We start from the raw sequence: 23073 nt of genomic DNA, 5'->3' as shown, positions 1-23073 counted from the left end.
AGATGTAGCTAAGAATGATTCTGGAGCTTGTTGTCCAGTAAATTCTCCTCAAGAGAAGAGAAAAATAATTATACCTGATTTTATTCTGTTTTTATTTAGTTACCTTCCGATCAGAAGCATCACGGAAAGAAAGATTTCTTCATCCCTTACTTGCTTCCCATGATGATAGATTGCCTTTTATACCCCTGCAAAGTTAAGGAATGTACATCATTTGACCCTTCTCTCTAGGGGATAAAGTTACCCTATAGCTATTTAGTCACTTTCCACTTACTAAAAACTTTTACTTTGGCTAGTGTTCAAGAACCATATTTTAGATTTCTGTGCAACTCCTAAATAATCACTCTGGCAGCTTCAAGGAAGAGTACATTTTTATTACAGAGGGGAAGGGGGAAATTCCAATTAGTTACTTTGACATTCAGAAGAGATATCGAGAAAAAGAGCAAGGCACTTTAAGTTGAGCATAGTATGAGCTAATAATCTAGTGTAGAATTTTATGAAGGACAGCAATAATTTTCTCTGTAAATAAGCTGCAAAAGTCTATGGAAGCAGTGCAGTAATCTTTCAGCCACCATCTTCTCCCCATGGCAGTCTGCTGGATGTCCAAAACATTTCACCATGGTGTCAGAGAGCAAGATGTGAATATACCTGAAAAACACCAAGCATGCAAACTCTTGCAAAGACACGTAACTTGTCTTTGGATTTGCACTTCAGTGCAGGCCCCTTTGAATACAGTTTGCATGTAGTTTTTTCCTTCAGATGGAGCAAAAGCCTCAGTGAGTATGACTGAAATCAGTACAGTGAAGGTACACTAATTACTTTGCATCAACAGATACGTTCCATGTTTAATTCCCATATTCATTTTACATACTTACAAAAAAGCCAACCCAGTGAGACAAAATTCATTAGAATGCCAGCTTCAACAGTTTTCTAAGCTATTTGAGGGCTGGTAACTCCAGACGATACTTGATGTTAATCCATAGTTCTCTTGTCTAGTATACTCAGGAAGTGAATATTCTATAACTTTGTGCAATTGACTGCGAATGCTGTGGCTTAAAAACTGATGCCTGCCAGGGTCACCGATCAGCACTTCCGTTTGCTGTATCCTGATGCATTTCCTCAACCAGTGATGCAGACCATCAGCAAGTTGTTCATCATAAAACATATCGCCTAGAACAATGAGGTCCCAGTTGCCAGCATCTGAATTAATGATGTTCTTAATAGTGATGGGGAAGGGATTCAGGTGGTTCAATTCACAGTTCAAGATCATTGCCATTCCTGCAACTGAAGAAAAGTCAAAGTGAAATTAAAAGTTACATTTTAGTATTCTGCCATTCAGCCCCATTACAAATTTCCTTCACACATCTTTCAAGTTCACCTCTTAAATATTTTTGTTTATTCTATGTAGGGACTTCCACAGTTTTCATTATGGGTCAAAATCTGGCCTAAAGGGACAGAATTTTATTTTCATTGCACCGTGGCATAGGGAAGAACTATTCCTGAACGGACACCAATGGAAACCAATCCACGGAATCAAACCAGAATATCCAACTGCCTTAATCTATGGATATAATTTCTCCCTAACCAATAAGTAATTAAATTATGAATAAATTGAATTTGTAAGTCACTTATGGGAAAACAAAGCCTGGGGGAAAAAGGCAAAATCTAGGCCCCATCATATGAAAGTGCAGGAAAATACTATCTATGGTCCTACAGAGAAGCCAACTTGCTGCTTGTGCTTGGAGTTCTCTTCCAAACCAGCTGCGATGGTGTATAGACAACAGTCGATAGAAACTTTGCTGTTTGTTCATTCTAAGAAACTATGGAGATATACTGAGTGCAACTCATCTTCTAATACTGGCAAAATCCATTCATCTTTCTAGCATTCTTAGAACTCCATTTGGAACCTGAATTTCTCTCAAATGGAGGGAAAAAAAATTGTGTTAAATGTGCTTTAAAAATTGATAAATATCTTTACATGGAGGTGGAAAAAAAAAAAAAAGGTCTTACTAGGGTCAATGTCATTAGCAAGGACTTGCGATGCACCACTCATCACAGCAGCTATTGCTGTTGCTCCACATCCACTTCCAAGATCCAAAACCGATCGTCCTTTAACAACGCATGGATTATCTAAAATATACCTGAAAAGAAAAACTGTTAAAGCAATGACCAAGATTATGCAAATTGCTCAGTTTTACATTACACTGCATAAGAATTTTTGTCGTTCAGGTAATGAAGCATGGTATCTTAAAAACACTGTTCCACATGTGCAGCTGGTACACAGCTCTTTATTTGCCTCGGCTGATAGAAAAATCAAGAACCATCACCTTACTTCTCCCCCACCCCCCAAACAAAAAGAAATCCAGTCAAGTAAGAAATATTTTATCTTCAATCAGGTCTTTCTCTGACAGGTGACCTTATCTAATGAATGGGCACAAACTGCGAGGTGACTAAAATGCTTGGCATCAGAAACAGGAAAGTAAGGATTTGTAGAAATTAAAATGTTTGACTGAAGAAACATAAAGATGTATTTGCAGTGAATATTGCACTCATCAGAAGACAGGGCCTGCCCACGGCCCTAAAATACTGCATATGCAACTGCTTGGAAGAATTTCTCTTCTTTCTTTTCCTGAGCCGTGCAGACACAGATGCAAATCCTTCTAGTCTGCTTAATGGTGTTCCTGAGTAGCATCAAGAAAATGAGAATAGAGCAGCGGTGAGCAGAAAGAGTATCTTCATCTAGTTGGCTGACACCTGCCATGAGGAATCAGCAAGGAAAACCCTCTAGGCTGGAAATGGAGAACTGACAGAAGGCAAGTTATTATTAAACATTGCAAATCATGTAGCCAGTACTGAGGGTTCAGAACTTTAACAGCTGCCTTGAAATTCAATCTTCTGCAAGGGCGAAGGCCCTAAGTGACAGGGGGAAGAGCCTTAGGTGACACAAATTACTGCACGTTGCCATAAATGTACTACCAATTGCCATAACTTCTGTTAAAGTAGAAACAGGAAAGGATTCTACATTTGTGTTGTCTTCTGTCATGGAGGGTGATGGCTGACTCTTCACGCAGGGCTACTGGTAAGCACACCTTTTGCAGGTGGGTTCCGATGCAGAGAACTGTAATGGAAATGTTAAGATTGGTGTAAATGGGGAACGGATAGATGGAAATGTCTGGGCCTAGAAGCACCAGCAGGAATGGCAAAAGGAGGCCAAATAAGAGTCTTAAGTGTCGATGGCACCTAGATCCCAGCACATCTGTATGCAGACTCCTAGGAACCCAGACTGGGAGAACAAAATACAACCTACTCTCAAACTAACTAAAGAGGCCACAGAAGGAAGGTCAAAACCAGGACTGAAATTACAAAATACCCAGATCAGCAGCCTAGGAAACATGAGGAGGACCTGACAGCCCATGCCTCTTGTCCTACAAGTCATCACAAGGAAACCTACCAGACAGCTTGGACACGCACAACTTGGTGCTTCTGAGTATGTGGTTATGAATCCAATAAGTGAAACTGTCTCAGTGTTAATGAAAATCACCTTCTCCAATGAGGTCTGGCACCCAGCTTTGTTAACAGTGTTACCACAACACTGCAGCATTATTTGCTACTTTGACTATCCACAGGTGATGTCTTTTCTGAGCACACCCAGGCAGGACATAGGTGCAGAGGCTCAGCAGCTCGGTTGTTTGGCAACGCTCCTCCTCAGGCCATCGCTTCTCTGAGGACAGCCCATAGTTACCGACAGGGGTGGGACCTCCACAGAAAGTGCTATTTCCCCTTTCTAGGCAATATGCTTAGATTTGCAACGACTTTCCAGCAGTAACTTGTGTAGAGCATGATCTGGCCTAAAGCTGCAAGTGCCTTGTTTCCAGCTGAGTGGTTCTCCAGTTACCGCTAATGATCCTGGTGACTTAGGACAGCTGGAACCGACTGTATCCCTTGGCAGGCACACAGTGCCTCACGCTGCTGTTGGGAGACTGCTGTCTGCCATGCTGGGTTAACGAGGTATCTTGGGTTACACCAAGAGGAACAGCTTGAAATAGGAGACTCCTGATGTTGTGGCAATGCCAACGGTGAAAGGAGCACAGTTACGGAAGCAACATGGTTTCATGCTCCCTTTTTCTTTTTACTTTTCCAGATTATGCAGCTGATTTCTGACATTCCTAATACATCAGACGAGCCATAAACAATAAGTCAATAAAGTGGTGAAATGCTAGGCAATTATTATTGCTACCCAAATATCTGGGCATATGAAACATACGATAACAAAACGTAGAGATTACCTTACCTAATTTAATTACACAGTGTTTAGGAGCACTCTCATCTACATGGCAGGCTAATCAAATCACAATTTAACTGTAAGGTTCATCTTTTTCCTGGTCAAATGTGCCTTCTCATTTATGCTTTCTTGCAGAAAAACAGCAAAGCCCCAATTCAGATTCTTCCCTTTCATCTATGTGGGGAATGTCTGACAGCTTGTTCATTGCTGTAAGAATTATGAACTTTTGTGTGAGAGATTTGATTTTACAGAATAAAAGAACTCTTAACTAGTTCCTAGGAATCAGGAACATTAAAGACATTTTGACAGTAAGTGGCCCAAATCAAAACGTGGCTTCTGATGTAACTAAAAGTCAGCCACAAGAAGGCTTGACAGTAAGGCTGGTGAAATCCTAAATGAGGAGAGCGATTCAGGCCAACCAAGTGCCTCAGCATAAACCTACTTTTCTCAACAGACCAGACACATCCGCACTCCTGTCTGTCTCCTACCAAAAAAACCCCACCAGGTGTTATGGCAGGATAGCAGTCTTCCTGTTTGGAGTGACAACGAGTGATTGATAGAATTAAACACCTCGCTAGGCTTTCATGGCCTTCCACAGATCCAAATTCAGCCCCGTTGTCAACGTATGTATCGCCACTCAAGACAACAGATTTCAATTTAAGAGCCATAAGTTCTTCTATACACAGCAGGTGCCGAAACTTCACTGCCAAACACCAGAGATTGTGTCTCTCCTGTATAAGCAGAGGGGAGTATGGATAACGTGCTCTCATACAAAGGCAAATACACATCACTAGGAATCACTACAAGCAGAGCCAGGTCTGACATCCTGGCCTGCTGCAGACTGGACTTACCAACTTTGGTGGTGGCATACCTGGAGAGGGCTTGGCCTCCTGGCCAGTAAATTGCCCAGAAAGGGTCCCCATAAGGCCACAGGTCAGGTTTTTCCCTCCAGAACTTGCAGCGAGGGGTGAGGAGGCGCAGTCGTATCTCTGGCGTGAGATGTCCGCTGCTGGTAATCTCCGTGTTCTCCTCCAAAAATGCTCTCACCTCGGGGTCCAGAGACTTGCCAGCACTCCAATGGCAGCAGCGCTTCCAGCGCAGAGAGGGGAGTCCCCTCCTGCTCCTCCAAGCCTTGGCAAAGGTGTTCTGCCGGCCCAGGAGGAGGAGACGCTTCCAGCCACGGAAGGCCATGTCTCCCCAGGAGAGCTTGGAGCACAGCTTATCTGATAAGCACAGCAGGTGATGAGGCAGAAAGCTTGAAGCAAACTCACAGGATGTAAGTTTTCATAGTGATGGATGACAGTTCCTGAAAGGAGAACAATGCTACTAAGTGATGTTTCTTCAGTGACTTCAAGGCTATGCACCACCAGGGCTTTAGGAAGAGGAGGTCGATGTGCTGTTGCATGACCATGAATGCGGGCCTTGCCCCAGCCCAAAGGGCCTTGAAGTCTCAAAAAAGTGATATTTAAGGAAGAAGCTATCAAGAGACCTATTCAGAAGAGTGCTATAAACATATCCCATGAGAAACAACCAGTTAGCAGGACAGCTGATAGAGCTAAAAATTAACCATGCAGCCTTTCAACATCTCCCTCCCTCTGCCTTGAAGATACACACACAGCAAGCTACTTCCGTGTAAGGTTCTTCCATTGAATCTTAAGATTTTGCAGTAGGACTATGGCATTGAAGGGCCTATGGGCATGGCAACGGTTATCGGTAGGCTGCTTGAGAGATGCTATTAATTACAAGTTTTATAACTGTGATGAGTCTTTTATATGAAAGCATCTTTTAAAGTCAAGCAATTAAAGGATTTCCTCAAAAGGCTTCCTTCTTTCTCCCTCAGATCCGTCAGGCTTCCAGCTCCAAAATTAAAAAAAAATTAAAAAAAAAAAAAATCCCCAAGAACTGATATTAATCAGAATACTCCCCGTTTGTTGCATTTCAGTCTGTGTTTTAAAGGATCAGTTACTCCTACGGTGCAATAGTCTCAGGTGGATGCTATCACCGTAGCCCACTCTCTGTGAAAAACTATAGAAACATGCTCCAAGCTGTCGAAAGAGAGAGAAACCGAATCCAACACATTAAAAAAACCCAACAAGTTATTAAAAGGTGAGACATTCAGACTAGATGAGCTCACACTCAAAGGCCTTCTGACACCACTCAAGGCCAGTTTTCAGGTCACGAGCAGTGAAGAAAAAAGGAATGGAGGATTGGTACATCAGAGTCTAGACCCACTTAAGAATCAGGAGAACGGAGAGTGGAGAGCCACAGCACTCAGCTGAGAAGCGAATAAAGAAGAGCCTCTCAGCACTTCATCACCATCACCATCCTCTCCTCACCCACCATCTCTTGCAGACCCTGGGTCTTTCTTATGCTGATCCCGCGAGTATCCTTACCAAGCGGTGGCCTGCAGAAAGAGCAACTGTATTCCTGCCTTCCTGCTCAGATCTCCCCCTTCATCCATCCTTTACTATTTTCATGTATTTTTTCCTTCCTCATCTTGCTCTTTCATTTCTATTTCTATTCAATAACTCAGACTTACTTGCTTCAGGGCACAGCTTTTGAACCTCCCCCTAAGCTGATGACCAGAGAAGCATTTAAGGCCTGTACTTCCCCAACAGCAAGACTGCAAATACAAACTGCGCTCTCTGTTTTGCGATTGTTTTCTCTCTTCCGCAGTGGTTTCCATGAAAAAGCAGAATGATGCATAAAGAAAATCAGCTCCGACCCACCCCTGCCAAGTTTTCACAACAGAACTGTGGCCAGCTTTGCCATCTAGAGCTGTGCAGGTCGTCCTTTAAAAAACTAGGAAAAAGGGGACGAGAAAAATATGCTAATAAAACGAAGTCTTAACACTTTGTATTTCGTTACTTCAGTTTTTCTTTATCTGTCTGTATCTTTAGTAGAAGTTCATATGTGTTTAGTGGCATTTCTGTTGTGTGCTGGCCTCTTGTTTCAGGTCCTGGGTTCAGTTTGATGGCTTTACTAAAACGTTAAACTGTGATCTTCCCTCCCAAAACACTTTGTTATTTAGGCTGATAGTCCAGTTGAGTCTTTGTTTAAATCGCTGGCTAAAGGCTTTGGTTTTTTATTACAAATAAATACCTGCGACAGCACATTTTGCCTTTTTCCACATTTGAGAATGCCATTCAGCAGAGTCCGTGTCATTAATGAATATAATTAACGAACGCTTTCCTTCTTGAAGGCAGAGCTATATAATCCCCATCTGCCTAAGTGAAGCATGAAGTTAACTGAAACCAGAGACATAAATCGTGTCAGCTAATGCCGTATGCTGGTTTTTTCCCCATGAATTGCTGCAAATTAGCAGGGCTGAGATATTTTGCATTGCCCGTCACGATGGTTACTCTTTTCAGATTAACTGTCAGTGGAGCGGTATCCGCCAAGAGCTCCGCGCTCTGAACGCCAAACGGAGCCGAAGCCTTTGGCGCAGGAAGGCATCAGGACAGATATCCTTACACGTGACGCTCCTGGCCTTCCCATCTTACTGGGAATAAAATCAGTAGGCGAGCAGAACTTCACAAGGGGACAAAACCGAGCAAAATCCACCAAAAAAAAAAAATTCCTGTGCGATTTAAGCTTTTTTTTTTTTTTTTTTTTTTTTTTCCAAAGCAGCAGGTGCCTTTGAAAACATAACCGCGCCGGCCCCACGTTTCACATCGGAGGAAGCCAGGCCGAACCAAGGCCAACGCTGCCCGCCTCAGAGAGGGAGGGAAGGAAGGAGGGAGGGTGGCAAACAGCCCGCTGTCACCCAGCCCCGCGGCCACCAGCGACCTCCCCGCGCCGAGCCAGGGGGACAGTCACCGCTCCCACCCAGACACCCCCCCTCCTCACCCCCGCCTGGGCGCCCCTCTGCAAAGCGGCCGCCGGGGTCCGGGAGGGGGCAGGGACAGGGCCAAGACCGGCATCGGCGACACCGGCACCGGCGACACCGGCACCGCCCGGAGCAGTCCAGGCCGTCCCACCCCGCGCAGGCCCGGCGGGGCCGAGCAGCTCCGGCCGCCGCTCCACCGGGCCTGGCCTGGCCTGGCCCGGCCGCGGTCGCACCGCCCCCCGCCGGGGCGGGACCGTGGCCGGGAACAGGGAGCGTCCGGCCCACACCTACCTGCTGCTCCCGGCCGCGGCTTCCCTCCGCTCCGCTGCGCTGCGCTGCGCGGGGGCGGGCCGAGAGGGGCCGGGCTCCCCGCCCGCCCTTAAAGAGGCAGCGCCGCCGAGCGAGCGAGCTCCGTGGCGGCTCCGGTACCGGCAGCTTCGCCCCCGAAGTCTCCGCTGTGCTTAGGGTCTTCTTTCCACGCTTCGGGGGCAGCGGCCTGGGCCTGTCCCTCCCTGAGCCCAGGCCGCCGGTCAGTGTCGTGTGCCTTGGTCCTGCTTCCTTTCAGTGGCTCAACGAGGGCGGGTGCCGGGTCCTGCTCTCGGGTCACAACAACCCCATGCAGCGTTACGGGATTGGGGAAGAGCGGCTGGAGAGCTGCCCGGTGGAAAAGGACCTGGGGGTGTTGGTGGACAGCCGGCTTAACATGAACCAGCAGTGTGCCCAGGTGGCCAAGAAAGCCAGCAGCATCCTGGCCTGTATCAGGAACAGCGTGGCCAGCAGGAGTAGGGAAGTGATTGTCCCTCTGTACTTGGCACTGGTGAGGCCCCACCTCGAGTACTGTGTCCAGTTTTGGACCTCTCACTACAAAAAAGACATTGAGGTGCTGGAGCGGGTCCAGAGAAGGGCAATGAAGCTGGTGAGGGGTCTGGAGAGTGAGTCTTATGAGGAGCTGCTGAGGGAACTGGGGTTGTTGAGCCTGGAGAAAAGGAGGCTGAGGGGAGACCTGGTCGCTCTCTACAGCTATCTGGAAGGAGGTTATATCAAGCTGGGGGTCTGTCTCTTCTCCCAAGTCACAGGCAACAGGACAAGAGGAAATGGCCTCAAGTTGTGCCAGGGGAGATTTAGATTGGATATTAGGAAAAATTTCTTCACTGAAAAGCTTGTAAAATATTGGAAGAGACTGCCCAGGGAAGTGGTTGTCTTGCCATCCCTGGAGGTATTTAAAAGACAGGTAGGTGTGGTGCTTAGTGACATGGTTTAGTGGTGAACTTGGCAGTTTAGGTTAATGGTTGGATTCAATGATCTTAAAGGTCCCTTCCAACCTAAACGGTTCTATAAATTACTTATTTGAAAGCCTTGCATCAATGTAAATTGGCCCTGTATTTTAAAATGGTAATAAAAATCCACGTGGGAAAAGGAGTTATATACCCAAATTTGAGAGGAGTGAAAATGAGATCTTTTTTTCTTCCTCTGCACACCAGATCAAGGCCACCGTCAAATGTGGTATGAGCTAACCAAGGCGTCCTGACCCCTTCGTGACAGCGACAGCTATTGAAGGTACTGACCAGCCAAAGAGCGGCCAGCCTGTGCTCCACTATCGGTTGTGTCCCCCGAGAAAGCTGTACCTCTGTTTTCCCCTCCGTGTTTCTCTTCCCCGTGCTCTCTAGCCTCCCTACAGGACAAAGTGTCCCAAATTTCACACGCTGCATTTTGAAAAGGGTCTCGTGTATTGCCTGAGGTGACGACTGTAAATCCTGGAGCACTTAGGGTGCTATGTTTTTAAAAATAAATCTGGTGATTACACAGCCTAAACCTGGGTTTGCCCAAATCTCTGAGGTTATGAGGCCATCTAGTGATCTCCTGCCTTCGTACAATTTAAACGTGCTCTCCAGGGTGTGAAAGCTGCTTCTAAAGCAGGACCTTTTCTTTAGATGTGGATCATCCCCAGTGTCCTGAGAGAAGGTGGCCCCTCCATTCTGGGCTGCAGAGAGACCAGGATGGAGGCAATGCACTGGGAGGAGGCCAGGAAGAAGCTGGTGCCCACCTGCCATATGAAGGAGCCTGAAGTCCACAGACATGTTAAGCTATAGAGATACTTGCGTGCCTTTTACTCTTGTCTGTATATAACTGTAAAGTAGGACTCACCCTCAGCCTTTTTAGAAATTATTCCAGAAACTGATACAAAGGTGTGGACCTTTGTGATTGAGGCTCAGGAAGGATGTTATTTCTTGGAGCCTTTAGGGGAACCATGAAGTTTCAAAGGTCTTAAGTCTTTCAGCAGCTCTTGCTGGTCCTCTCCAAGGAGGAAGACGTTGAAAACACTCATAATACCCAAAACTGGGCACAAAATGTGCAATTTAGGACACAGTTCTTTGTGCTCTCTAGACACTCACCGCCATGCTAGGAATAAAGACCTTGGTAATGTAACAGGAAAATCATTACCAACATCAGCTCAGGATGCCATGTAAGATGTGGTAGCAGCTTTAAGCATACCGACAGGTGATGCTACATCTCTACCGTGCACGTTTTATTTTATGCCTCAGAAGGTTCTCAGAGAAATCTGGCAGGAAAGCTTCTTCACTTGGATCTTTAGCCTCTTGGATTAAGTATTTTAGCAAGTAACTTCTCAGGTCTAGTTTTTCTGAACTCCTCCTATATGGTATCACTCGGTACCTATGGGAACCTCAGTGAAGTCACTGCTGTCTAGTACAGACCAACAGTGTGCTGAGGCAGTTAAAAAAAAATATGTTTTCCCTGGCTGCTCCCAGCTTAGGGATTGCTTCAGTGAAAAAAGGAGGGATGAAGTCCTTGCTTCCCGGTAACACTGGCTGGGATGTTAAAACCAGAAATCCACTCTTTCTTATTTAACTACAGATATTTAGTTATTAATGCGTAGAGCCCTGGCATAACATAAGAAAGCTCTGATATCAATGATAGCTGCTATCCTGCTTGTGAAAGTCTACGTAAATCACTTCAGAGTGTCAGGACACGCTCTGTGCTGACTACTTCAGCAAAGTATCAAAGCCTGTCCCCTCTGAGAAAAAAATGTTTCATTTCCAAAGGCTTTTTGCTTTAGATGGTGGCATATTGAGAATTTCTGCTGTTCAAATGTATGGTATACTGTGCAGCCAACTACCCTAATTGCACTGGAGATTTGCTCCAAGGACAAGGACGTCTTTGATCACAACATAACATCGATGTGGTGTATCACAGAGGAGTGCAACACTTGCAAAATGCAGTTGTAGAGTAGCACACCAGGGACTCCTGTGTGTCCAAGGGAATTAGAGGATTACTGGCTGATGATACAACTGCCCAAGTCTCGGGGGAAATCTTGTTTGAGCCAATTAACAACAAAGAAACGGAACTGCACAAGGACAGAGAGAAGGGGAAGGCAGAGAGGAGCCACCCTCACGTTAACCAGCCCAAGACTCATGAATCTTCATAGCTACAAAGGTTAAACTCAAAGGAAGGCAGGCCTGCAGATCGGCAGCCAGGTGATCGCCCAACTTCATTCCTTCTCTTCCAGCTGTTACAGCCCCAATTTCCAGATTTCTTGTTTTGTTTTGTTTTGTTTTTTTTCAAGGCCAGCTGCCACAGTTTGCTGCAGTGAAAGGACCTTGGTGCAAATTCATGGAAGGGAAGATGGATGGATTCAGAGTGCTGCTGATTTGTAAAAAGCATCCCAACAACTCGATATCAACAGTCAGGGGTTTTTCATATCAGGATCAATTTGTGGTTTTCCAGAGGCTGTGGAAGCAAGTCATTATCAAAATGTAGCTGGCGCGTTAGCTAGTACCTGAGGTAAAATTAAAGATGAGAGCTCTGGCTAGGCAAGGGAGAGGCAATTCAGTTATTCCGTTGTGCCTTCAGCTACAATCCACACCTACTCATTTCTGAATCATGGTACATCTTTTGCAGTTGAAGAATAGATAGCCTAGCAAAACGAATCACACGTTACTTGTAATATGTCCTGAAAGCGTTAGAAGTGTTTTTCATACGATTGCCTTCCCCACTGCCTCACCGGCTGTATTAGGTCAGGTGCAGGAAGGAGCAGCAGCTGGCAGAGATGAAGGCATCAGGTGCCTTCTGGCAGTGGATACCAGAAGGGGAATCTGCAAGGTGCAGCTCTTTTTTTTGGGGGGTGGGAGGGTGGAGGTGGAGTGATGAAACGAGGAGAAGCTGCGTTAACCTGACCCTTGTGCCGCTGCAGATTCAGTCTTCCTGATGTGAGAAGTCCTGCGAGGCCCCTGATGGTAAGACCAAGAAGTTGAAAACTATTATTTCTGAGCTCATTCTTAATTTTGTGTTTTGTCTACGTGTGCAATTAAAGCATGCTTGGCCTCAGCTGGCTGCTTGTGTTCATGCACAGTCAATCACAGGAACGTTTTTGTAGCGTAGATGAAGACTGGAAAGACACACAGAGTCAGATGGTTTGTGCTTCTCTTTGGTGCGTTGTTTGGATACTTGTTTTGATGTTAAAACTAGAGGGTAGATGTTTTCAAGCCCTGGTTTTGAGCAGCTGAAGTCTCCTTGAATTAGTGGGACTGACTCCTGTGTATCTTTTACAGTAATGACACTTGGGCTCCTAAGTTTCAGGTCCCAGCAATATTTTGTGACAATCACCTAGTATGAGTGAAACCTCACTGTGAAGGAAAATTAGACAGAAAGGAGTCCAGCCTGATGAACGTATTTGTAGCTAATGAACATATCCAGAGATGCGTCCTCTAAAAACAGATGCTCTGGTGGTTGTAGTTATATAGCAAGAAGATTGCAGCACAGGCAGCAACCAAGAGGAAGCAGCCACCATATTGGCACAGCCACTTTGAGGTGATACAACTACCCTGTACTAGTACACTGAAAGAGGTGGTGGTGGTGGGCAGTTTGCAGCGGGCTTTGTTCATAGCTCCCTTTGGTCTTCCAGAAACTGAACTGTCCCTATTGTACTTCTTGTACTGTTGTGATGCTCCTGTAGTCATCTGTAATAGCTTTCTGGGTGCCAGTGGCCCGGGATGTGGGGACACAGTAGTCTGCAGGAAGATTTTGTGTATCCCCAAGGCCTGGGCCAGCTCTTGAGCCAGCCCACGGTGGGACACAGCTGCAGGTGGAAGAAGTCTGTAAATAGAGCTGAGCAATGGCTGTACCTGGTGTCACAGCATTTATTTGGGTTTTTTTGTTGTTGGTTTGGAGTTTTTTCTGTGCTTCCCTGCAAAGTCCTGAGAAAGGAAGGTGATGAAAGCTGAGTGAAGATGGGTAGCCAGGGAAGGGGGCTGCTTAGCCCAGCCTCTCCAGTCTGGTCTCCAGACAACCTGTAGCTGCCTAATTTTTTTCTGAATGAAACGAAGGCTTTCTCCATGTCCTCATCCCTCTTGACCTTCTATGACAGGAAAATCCTGCCTGCCTGCCTTCCCTGCATGGCTTTGTCCCACATCGCCTCCATGTGTAATGTACCAAGAGTGATACACAAGTCTCATGACTTTGGTATATTTATTAGACCTTAGCTTTTCCCAGATAGGCAGAAACAATGTCAAACAGCAGAGCTAAGCCAACATTTAGACTGGAGGATGAGAATATGACCACAGGTTGGAGCCCTAATGCAAGTGGTGCTTCCCAAGCTTAGCTGTCTTTTTTTGCCAGGTAGGCTGGATTCACTACAGTGTTTAAACATGTAACTAATTCCTTCTCTTTTCTCCAGGCAGAGAAACTGCTTCACCTTACTCCAGAAATAAAGCCTGAAGCCACAGTACGTTTGGTCATCTGATTTTAAGGATTATACTAACAGCCATCGATGCCAGGGATAAGGTAAGCAAATCAAGTTTTCAAGGACCTGTATCAGTTTACAGCAGCCGGTTGATTTTGTAATTCAAATTTCTTAGTTTCCCACTGGCGCTTGGAGCTTGGCACCAACTGAACTGTTCCTTTTGCCTTCCACCTGGTAGTCTGTCAACCATCTGGACTCTTCTAGGGACTTGGAGACAGAGAAAATGATGGAGATCTGAGACAGATAAGACAGACAGGTGGTGCTTACTGTCTAGAGCTCCTAGAGGAAGCTGTTTGCCAAGGACCTGATACAATATGCCTCCTCTTTTGGCTGATGTTTGTCATTGCAACCTGTGAGGGTTTCAGGGTCCTCAAACAATTTATTTGTGAGTCAGGGTCATGCTATGTCAGAGCCTCTGCTCCTCACTGTTTTGCACAAGTATCCAGACAACAGGGAAAACACATGATACCACTGCAAGGATGCTTAGAGGAACGGAAACACAGCTCTCCTGCAACACCATCCAGCTCCCTCACATGATGAACAGGCTGGAGCTTAAGTTCAGTGTGACCAAGGACAGAATAGTTACTATATATGCACATGAAGGCATGGGACGTTCACAAGGGGCTGGAAAAGGACTTAGTCTTTGGATCTCTTATCAATTTTCAGTGGTATCCTAAAAGTATTTTGTTCCACTGGTTTGCCCATCCGTACTTACACAGCTTACCCTCTAAAGGAGTGTTTGACACATCTCTTCTTTAGGGCACAGGCTACTCTCTGTCATTTTTGTATCAACAGGTTTCACATACACACATTACCAGATCCATGGGGTTTGCTTACAGAACAACATTGACCCATATATAATGTCTTTGTGCGTTTCAAGCATCTCCAAGCTTGGTGCAATGGCAGCACACCATAACTTCTTTCACCGCAGCAGAGGACACGGTGCAGCAACACCCCGAATGGCTCAGTGGGAGCGGGCTCACTTCCAGCCTTGGAATCCGTTACCTGCAGGGCTAGGCAGGTTGCATGCAGAGCTGCTTGGATGCCTCCTTGTCACAGCCCCAGGGCTCCTAGTAGTGAAGGCAGCTCAAGACACCCCCAACCCTGCACTGTGTGATCTCACATGTTGGGGTTCATCAGCCAAGGCATCAGACTTCGTGCAAGCAGCTGCATCCAGCTCCAGTGGAAGCAGCAGTGTCGCTGTGACCCTGCAGCATAGCTCTTTAGCTGCATCACTGTGAACCAGTTCCGGGGGAGCCAGGGCAGGAGCAGGCAGGCTAATGCTGGGTCTGAATAGATGGCCCAAGGATAACAAAGCAGAGAGGCTCTGTCATCTTCCAAACAAGACACAAAGCACTTCCACACACAAAAAAAAATCAGCACATCTTGGCTGCCCTAGTGACACCACAGCAGGGCTGGTCTCCAGCTCCCAGTAGTCCTGCCCTGCTCATCCATGGGCCCCAGCAAGCCATCTCCCTCTTCACAGCCATCTCGGGGCCATGTTCCCAGGTTGGTTCCCCTCACTGGGCCTGATCCTGGTCCCTACCCACGGGCTGACACCAGAGTCAGAGCAGCTGGACACACTGACAGTGCCTGGCACCAAAGACCACTGCTGCTCTCTTGCCTTCACCCCTGCCTGGTTGTGCTGAGCATGAGGAAGCCTGTGGCTCTGACTGAGCCTGGGAAATACTGTTTACTGGGATTGCTCAGTAATAGGCCAAGTGTTTTGTCCTGGAGGGAGGTTCTGAGCGAGTTCTTTGACACATCAGACAGTGTCAAATGCTCCCACCTCCAAAGGATGTGCCTGATGGGAACTGCTGGAATTGCTCAGCATGGATCCAGGCTTCAATAAGTTGTGGCTATTGGTTTGCAAGGAAGTCACCGAGAAACATGATCCTCAAGGAGAAGCAAATCACTTTGATCTCTGTCCTTCTGTTTGATGTGAGCTCAGAGCTGATTTCCAGTATTTCTAAGCTAAAGCAGGAGGGTAGTAAGCCAATGCAGAAAAGCTACAATCGAAGTGTCATCCGCAGTAAGTCTCCTAAGCAGTAGGTACTTCAAGGCAAAGTGCTGCTATCAGCCATGAAGAATAAGGGGCAGAGAGATATGGCTGAACCTATGGACATAAATGTTTTAGCCTTCTGCTAAAAACACTGGTAGGGAAATTGAAACAGACCCTTTAGTGCTCTGATTAGCAAGAACTGCTCTTAGATTAATAATTGCTGCAATGAAGTGAACACGTATTATAACGGAGCACGCAGCAAAGCAGCAGTCCTTGCTAAATGACAAAACAATTCACAATGCATATGCATTGCAGGAAATACTTTTCATCTGTCCTTGATCCTATGTTGTATATTGGCTATGGATTCGGTGGATTTGGATTTCTTTAGCAGGCTCTTGGGCTTTCAAGTGTGCTAGGATGCATTGTAATGTAGATGCGGGGTGTCTGGCACTTCGTACTGAATAAGGCTTCAAAGGGAAGTTGGGAAATTGAAATTGGGGAAGTTGAAATCAGACTCTAATTACATTTGTACAGAGGCCAAAGGCACTTTGACAAAGAGCTTACTTGCTGTTCATGGACAGATTTTGTCCAGAGCACATGAAAACATAGGGCTGGTTCATGCCCCCACTGGTATCGGCAGACACGGGATTGCCTGATTTTTTTGAAAGGAAAACCAAGATAAAGAAAAACAATGTTTGTGACTAGGCTTTGAATGCAACGCCATTACTCAGGTAGACATGACAGCTCAAATGCATCTTCTCTGGAAGCTTTCCCAGTGCCAGAGCTCAGCTAACTGGGAGTACAGACCACTGGCACAGCTGTGCCCGAACCCTTGCCACCACAGACAATATCGCTGTGGGCATGTGGTACGAGCAGCTAGCCAGGATCCCTCCTGCCTTTCTCCTTCCCACAGTACATACCTATGAAGCTCTAGCATTTTTTAAAAAGAGGTCAGAACCCTTTCCTCATGCTTTATGTGGGTAGGTATATTATATTGCAAGACTCTTACCTCCTTGGGTCTTTCCCAAGCAGACAGATTGTAAGGTACCGGGGCCCTGGAGCACTGAAAACAGAGGAATCGGAGTTTAGAGGCAGGGAAACAAACACCCTCAGCAGTGAGAAAAAATGATTTCAAAACGAAGAAAAGCGGTTTGCTGCCTACACCAAATACCCAGCTCGTCTCAGGCCTGGTGTGAAAGGCATCTGTCAGCAGACGATGGCGTTGGGACGCGTGGGCTGGAAGGACTCGGCGTCGGGGCTGCTGCCTGCGCAGAGGTGCATCTGCCTCCTGGTGCGACACCATTGAGACCAGCTTTGGGAACAATAGAGCTTTGTGCCTAGCAGATGTTTGGGCAGAGGAGAAGCAGCATTTGCTTTCTTTTCCTGGGAGCAGTTGAAACATAAGGGTTGAGCTGACCTGATTTCCAGGAGGCTGGTGGTTCTGCAAGTCAGGCTAGAAGCGATTTGGCCAAGGTCATGCCGTGAGTGAGTGATGCTGTCAGAGATGGATGGAAATCTCGGTGTGGTTGCTTTAGCTTGATGCTCCCAGCACAACATCTCCATTAGTGCGTGACACGCTAGTGATTTATCCAAGCAGCGTACTTTGCTGATTAGGTTTTATCTCGGTAGCGGCTGGAACAGTTTGTGTGTCTTCTACAAGCAAAGAGCAGGCGGCGTACCTCACTCTGAGCAAAATATGGTCTTTGACCTCTGGCTCTTGGCACTGATTCATACAAAAGGTAATGGTTGCATACGATCCTTCTCTTGACTTCATGTGGAGGGAAGAAAAGCCCACTTAGTCGGCTGCTCAGCAGGAGGAGGTGCATCTCACAGGTTCAGTATAAAATCAAAGACAGAAGTGGAGTGAAATGGCAGCAGTCACCACAGATTTTCACCATTCTGTGCCACTGAATACGTGGAGAGGAAAGGGCAGGGTGGTGAAAGCCACAAACTCCCGGAAATTGGGCATCGCAACTGCTAGACTTGCCTGGGAGTCGTTTCTGAGGCGATGTTCAAAGTCTGTGTACCCTATCTCCCTGGGATGCCATTGCCACTTGTCCCCAGGGATCTGAACCCCTGAGAAGGCTGATTCAAGCTGGGAAGGGAGGTTTGAAGCATGGGAGAGGAGGCTAGCCCTGAAGAGGAGGTGCCTCCTCAGCAGAGGGCTGAGCTGCGTGTTGTGAAGCTTGGTTTGTAGCACAACAAACATGCAAATGAGGACAGCCACTATATTCCCATCTTTGCCCATTGTCATGGTTTGGGCTGGACTGGCCACTGAACCATCAACCAGGCCACCCACCCATGTTGTAGGATAAGTTTTCTGATGGTGAACTGGATGTGCTCACCAAGGAGGCAGACAAGGCCACAGATTTTTTTGCGAAGGAAGCAGCAGGAACATAGGGCCTGGGAGGGAGGAAGGGAGAGGGAAGAAGGTACAATTAGCTATTAAATCATTTCAGCTGCCTTGTGAAACCTCTCCCCCAAGGATCCTCTCTGAAAGCAGATAAGAGTGGAATGTGTCTATATGTGTTTGCAATGCAAGGGCATGTGTGTGATGGATGTATATAAAATGAATAAAAGGCAATGAGCTACAATAGGGAATTAGAGATTTTAAACCTTTAAATTTTAAATCGCAGAGGTTTCACAGATCCTATGGCAGAGATGCAGGAAAGCAGTCATCTTTACTTTGTTATCTATAATTCTGTTGTATGAATAATAATTACACAATGTGACAGAGGAAAGCCGTATGCTTTTATTCAAGCTTAATCTTTATAGATATGAGGCCAGTACAGAAGATGAGCTACTTGCTTAAATGGTATTATAATTTGATTTAATATTAGAATATGTCCCTGCAGTATCTGCTTTCTAAGCAGTGATGAACGGTGCTGGAGGAAATGTTCTTTGCTTTATGTCTTATGGCTAGTGCTCTGGTTTATTTGGTTTAAAACCCAAAGGCAGCCAATACCTTTCCAATGCTTTAAGTAGCCTTCTTGCATAAACTCAGAGAATAAAAATTGCTTTCTTTATGAACCTTGCTGCAAAATCTTCTTCTGCTGTTGTTTTCCTTCTTACTTATTGCTATATGCTCTTTTCTGCTTTGTGCCAGAATGACTTCAATTTCAGACTTACAGTCCATCCTTATCCCATTCCTTTCATCTGACTATTCACACTTAGCTTCTTGTGAAGTAGCTCCGTGAACTGCTCAACTGAAAGAAAGCCAAAAGTAGAAAACTGTTCTTCTGAGAGTTGCAAACGTTTATCTTGCATCTTAGTTGTTTTCCCTCTCTTCCACCCTACAGGGTCTCATGACTCCATAAATATCAGTGCAAAACAGGAGAGGCTTTCAATGGAAAATCAATGTGGTTTGGCAGCTGCTGAAAGATCTTCTACAGGGAACTGTAGCGCTGTGTGAAGGAGTTGACTAATCCATCAACAGCAGCGTAATTTCTAATTCATTGAAGACACTGAAGAAAATAAAAAGTGAAGGAATAGCGTCACAGCAAGGAGAAGGGATATAACCTTTAAATAGCAGGCTTTTTCCACCTCTCTGAAGCATCAGGCATCGGCTCCTTGCAGAAGTAGGACAAAGAGCTTGATGGGTCTGTAGTCTGATCTTTTATGGCAGATCCTAAGGGCAGTGGGGGCTGACACGCTTGTTAGCATTTGACCCAGTTTAAACTAACAGGTTCTGAGAAACAAAGATTTGCTGAGAGGTTAAGGAGAGGGAAAGCTGAACCAACCTGATATTGAGCAACTGAAGAGACAAGTACCTAAGAAAGAAGAACAAACCCGCCGAGCCAGAAGCCTTCCTTTGCTGTGTTACACCACTGGCAATCCAGCTGGTGATGGGACAAAGCTGCTGCCACAGGAGAGCAGATCAAAGTGAAAGGTCCCAGGCAGATCTGGTCTATGCCAGTAAGTTTGGGGGTTTTATTGTGTTTTGGGCTTTTTTTTTTGTGCTCATCCTAGTCAGAAATTCTCTATCCTACCTTATCCGTGCTCCTTGGAGGAACATGTTAAGAAGCTCCTTGTGCTCTGACACTGCTTTGTGCTTTGCTGTGCCAGGGACAAGCCTTATCTCCCCAGGATTATTGATAATATGCTTTGAATAGGGGACATCCAGCCCATCCGTGTCCCTTGTGGAGCTTTAACACCCTTTGTTGGTGAAAGGAAAAAATACTCATAATCCCACCCGGTTACCTCTGATCATCCCAGATGTGCCTCACGGTACAAACCTATCAGTCACTGCCTGTTCCCAGGCTGTACAAATGCTTTTCTATGGCATTTGGCTGATTAGTGAGTATGTGAAGCAGTTCATGATGCTCTGGGGCCTCATCTTCATTATCTTCTCACTCGTGCAGGAAGCTTCACAACCCCTTTGTGGACCTGCCTGCGACGGCTGTGAAATTTAAGCAATAGATGTTGCAAGTAAAGCAGAAGTGTTTGGTCTGACTCTGAAGCAGGGCAGCCCCTCTAGAGAGGCACTGGTGACCAGTGCAGAGTGGCTTTGGATGGGTAAAAGACAATCAAAATGCCTAGATACTGGAAAAAATGTAGTGCAAAAAATCTCCGTATGGAGAAAAGGCAATTATGGATATGGAGGGAACACCTCGGTGCTTTCCTGTGCTGTACATCATAAGATAGCGTGCATCAGGCGATGGCATGTGATACAGAGAGGTGCCATTGCACTTTGCTTCCATGCCTGAGGTGGGAAGAGTTCATGGCACAGCAGAGTATGGAGTGTGAACAAAGCGCTCCTGGGTGCTGGAAGCCAACACAACTCAGCCGACTCTGCTCTGCTGTGCAGGCTTGCTCCAGCCAAAGGCAAAGGCCTCTGCCATCTCTTCCTGGGAGCTGTTGTTTATACTCAGATAGAAGAAGAAAACGGCTTACAATGGACTTGGTTGTGTTTCTACCCATTTTGTGCTGACATAAATGTAGCTGAAGAGTGAAAGAAGACGACAAATGAAAAATAAACTGTAAATGGGTATCCGGTCCACCTCCTGGACTAGAAGAAAGTATTGCCATTGGACAGGAAGAAAAGAGTCTTGATGTAACTAAACCCCTCAGTTGAGCTCTGAAATTTTTAATTATAATTGCTGTTGTTTTCCAGTCTGCTAACTTTCAAGCCTTATTTTTCTGTTAAAATCTCCTACAAGTTACTGATTGCTTTGGATGAGAGCCGAGATGTAGGAAAAAAACATCAGAGTGAAGAAGAGCTACCCAAAGGCAGCATGCAGGGTCTAAAGCTAGACCAGCTTGGAGGGAAAGAGAGGAACAACTTAGATGGAGGGATTTATATAAGAAAAATCCAGGCCTAGGGACATAATGTGACTTACCAGAGCCCAGACACACTTAGTACAGCCAGGTCTGCTGGCACTGCAAAGGACATGAGTGGCCTCATTGGGATGATATTTATGCCTGGAAGATCAGTCGTCTTAGAAGAAGAAATCACTGCCCCCGTGAAACTCCAACAAAAGCGTCTGTGGGAGCTGTATGTACAGGAGCGGGAGCTCAACCTCACAGCTATTCCCAAAAGAGGAGTGAGTTTATTAGATTTTTATACCTGCAATCTCATGTGTTGTGCTTTATCCCCTTGTTTAACGCTATACGTACTGCTGATTTTATTGAGATTGAAGTGTCTGTGCACTGAACTTTATTCAAGCAAAAAATACCGTCCTGTACAGAAGACAGCTAAACCACAGCAGTCTAGAACCAGCTGGTGCCCAAGCAAAAAGGTCAGGACTGTTGTGTTAAATCTTGGGTTAATTTTAGAAGCAGTCCTAACTGATACATTCTTTAGAGAGGGTGGTGACGCCTCTATTTTGGACTGTCTGGAGACACCCATGCCATCAGGACTCCAAAAGAGAAGCCTACAATAAGAGAACAAGATGGCACTTCTCCACAGTAAGAGCAATTAGTTTTGAATGAGCCTCGGAGGCTGACTTAGCTCTTATCATCTGACCTAGAGCTGAATAAGCAAATACATACAAGTTAATAAACAAACCAAACTAAATAAAATAAACGTAGCTCTCAGTGCAAAGTCGAGAAAATAACTGGTTTCCTGGCAAATTCCTACGTGGATCTAGCAAGGTTCAGCTTGTTATACCGAGTCCTGCAACCACCAGAATGAGTGATCATGATAGAGGACTCGTCTTTTCTTCTGGGATATTGGGGAGTGGGGAAATTGGTTTAGCTCTTGTCTATTTTTCATAGAGCACTACAGGAAGCCGAGAAGTAAAAGGGCATAAAACTTGTTGATTCAAAGAGAAGAAGAGAGAGATATGCTGATCTAGGTTGCCTCCAGGTAGGAAGGAACAGTTATTTTACATATCTCCATAGAATGACCCATGCTGGCTGAAATAGCAAGTTTCTTGCAGGCATTTCCTTATCAAAGGCGCTTGTTGGATAGGGACAAACACAAATCATATAGCGTAAATCACAGAAAGAAAAAATGCTGTTCATACTGCTGAGAGATAACTGAAAGAGGTCATAACAGTCCACAGTAAGCAAAGGATGAGACTGTAATTATTACATGCTGCATGGACCAAGACTAGTAAACAGATAAACACAGGATGGAAGTGTATATTGAATCCTGCAAACAGTGTTCTAAAACAGAGTTATCCGACATTAGCAGGGATCTCATCGGTTTGGAGGAGAAAATCTCAAAACTTCAAAAGAGTCATCTCTGTCCCTTTAAAAGACGGTGCCACTCCCGAACGCAGCTGCCAGTGCTCTGGCGTCGGGTAATAATGGGTGGGTTTATAGAAACGGGGCTAAAACAATACAGCTTTCCTCGTGAACGTGGCAGAATGGTTGCCAAATCTTAAATAAACTGGGAATGAAGCAACCTTTTAGATTCTGCTTTGAAACGGAGCGCACGTAGCAACCAGTTCTCCCTCCTGGAAGTTCAGGTGGTGGGGTTACCGTCCATCACGGCGCGGGGATGGAGACCACACAAAAGGCATCCGCCAGCCCCCCCCGCCCCGTCCCCCTGCCTCTGTCAGCAGAGCCCCGCTGGGGGGGGGAAGCTGTTGTTGTTTCGGCATTCGGGTCGGGAGAAGAAAATGCCGTTTCCCCCGGCAGGATTCCCGCAGACAACGCTCAGCGCTGGCCGATGCTCGGCCCCTTCTGGCTGCGGCGCTTCAGGCGCTCCCTCCTCCGAGCCGCCGAGTGGCAACATCCCCCTTTTAAAAAAATTTTTA

The 23073-nt window shown here is 46.0% G+C and overlaps 1 protein-coding gene across 4 annotated transcripts; it reads right to left on the bottom strand.

The window, feature by feature from the left end:
* Positions 1-352: 352 nt before the first annotated feature.
* ETFBKMT (electron transfer flavoprotein subunit beta lysine methyltransferase) lies at positions 353-8440 on the bottom strand. 4 transcript variants are annotated; one of them, XM_074168635.1, is made up of 5 exons: positions 8400-8437; positions 5151-5585; positions 2008-2138; positions 873-1281; positions 353-645 (listed from the first exon to the last, which is right to left on the bottom strand). In XM_074168635.1, exons 2-4 carry the CDS (start codon positions 5468-5470, stop codon positions 917-919), a joined length of 816 nt encoding a protein of 271 aa, XP_074024736.1. In that variant the 5' UTR covers positions 5471-5585; positions 8400-8437; the 3' UTR covers positions 353-645; positions 873-916. The 4 variants fall into 4 exon arrangements, with proteins under 4 accessions (XP_074024736.1, XP_074024732.1, XP_074024735.1 ...); XM_074168631.1 differs by having other exon boundaries at positions 353-1281; positions 8400-8440; XM_074168634.1 differs by lacking the exon at positions 8400-8437 and having other exon boundaries at positions 5151-6134.
* Positions 8441-23073: the final 14633 nt, after the last annotated feature.

This window comes from Numenius arquata, chromosome 2 (assembly GCF_964106895.1).
Source record: "Numenius arquata chromosome 2, bNumArq3.hap1.1, whole genome shotgun sequence".
In the NCBI taxonomy this organism is placed as follows: domain Eukaryota; kingdom Metazoa; phylum Chordata; class Aves; order Charadriiformes; family Scolopacidae; genus Numenius; species Numenius arquata.
This window is presented reverse-complemented; position numbering and strand designations above follow the sequence as displayed.

Excerpts from the sequence above, each read along its gene's own strand:
- ETFBKMT (XM_074168631.1), bottom strand. The coding sequence starts at position 5,470 with ATGGCCTTCCGTGGCTGGAAGCGTCTCCTCCTCCTGGGCCGGCAGAAC. Across the intron at positions 2,139-5,150 it reads GGAGGCCAAGCCCTCTCCAG|GTATATTTTAGATAATCCAT; the intron begins GTATGCCACCAC and ends TTTTCTTTTCAG. Across the intron at positions 1,282-2,007 it reads TGCTAATGACATTGACCCTA|TTGCAGGAATGGCAATGATC; the intron begins GTAAGACCTTTT and ends ACTTTTCTTCAG.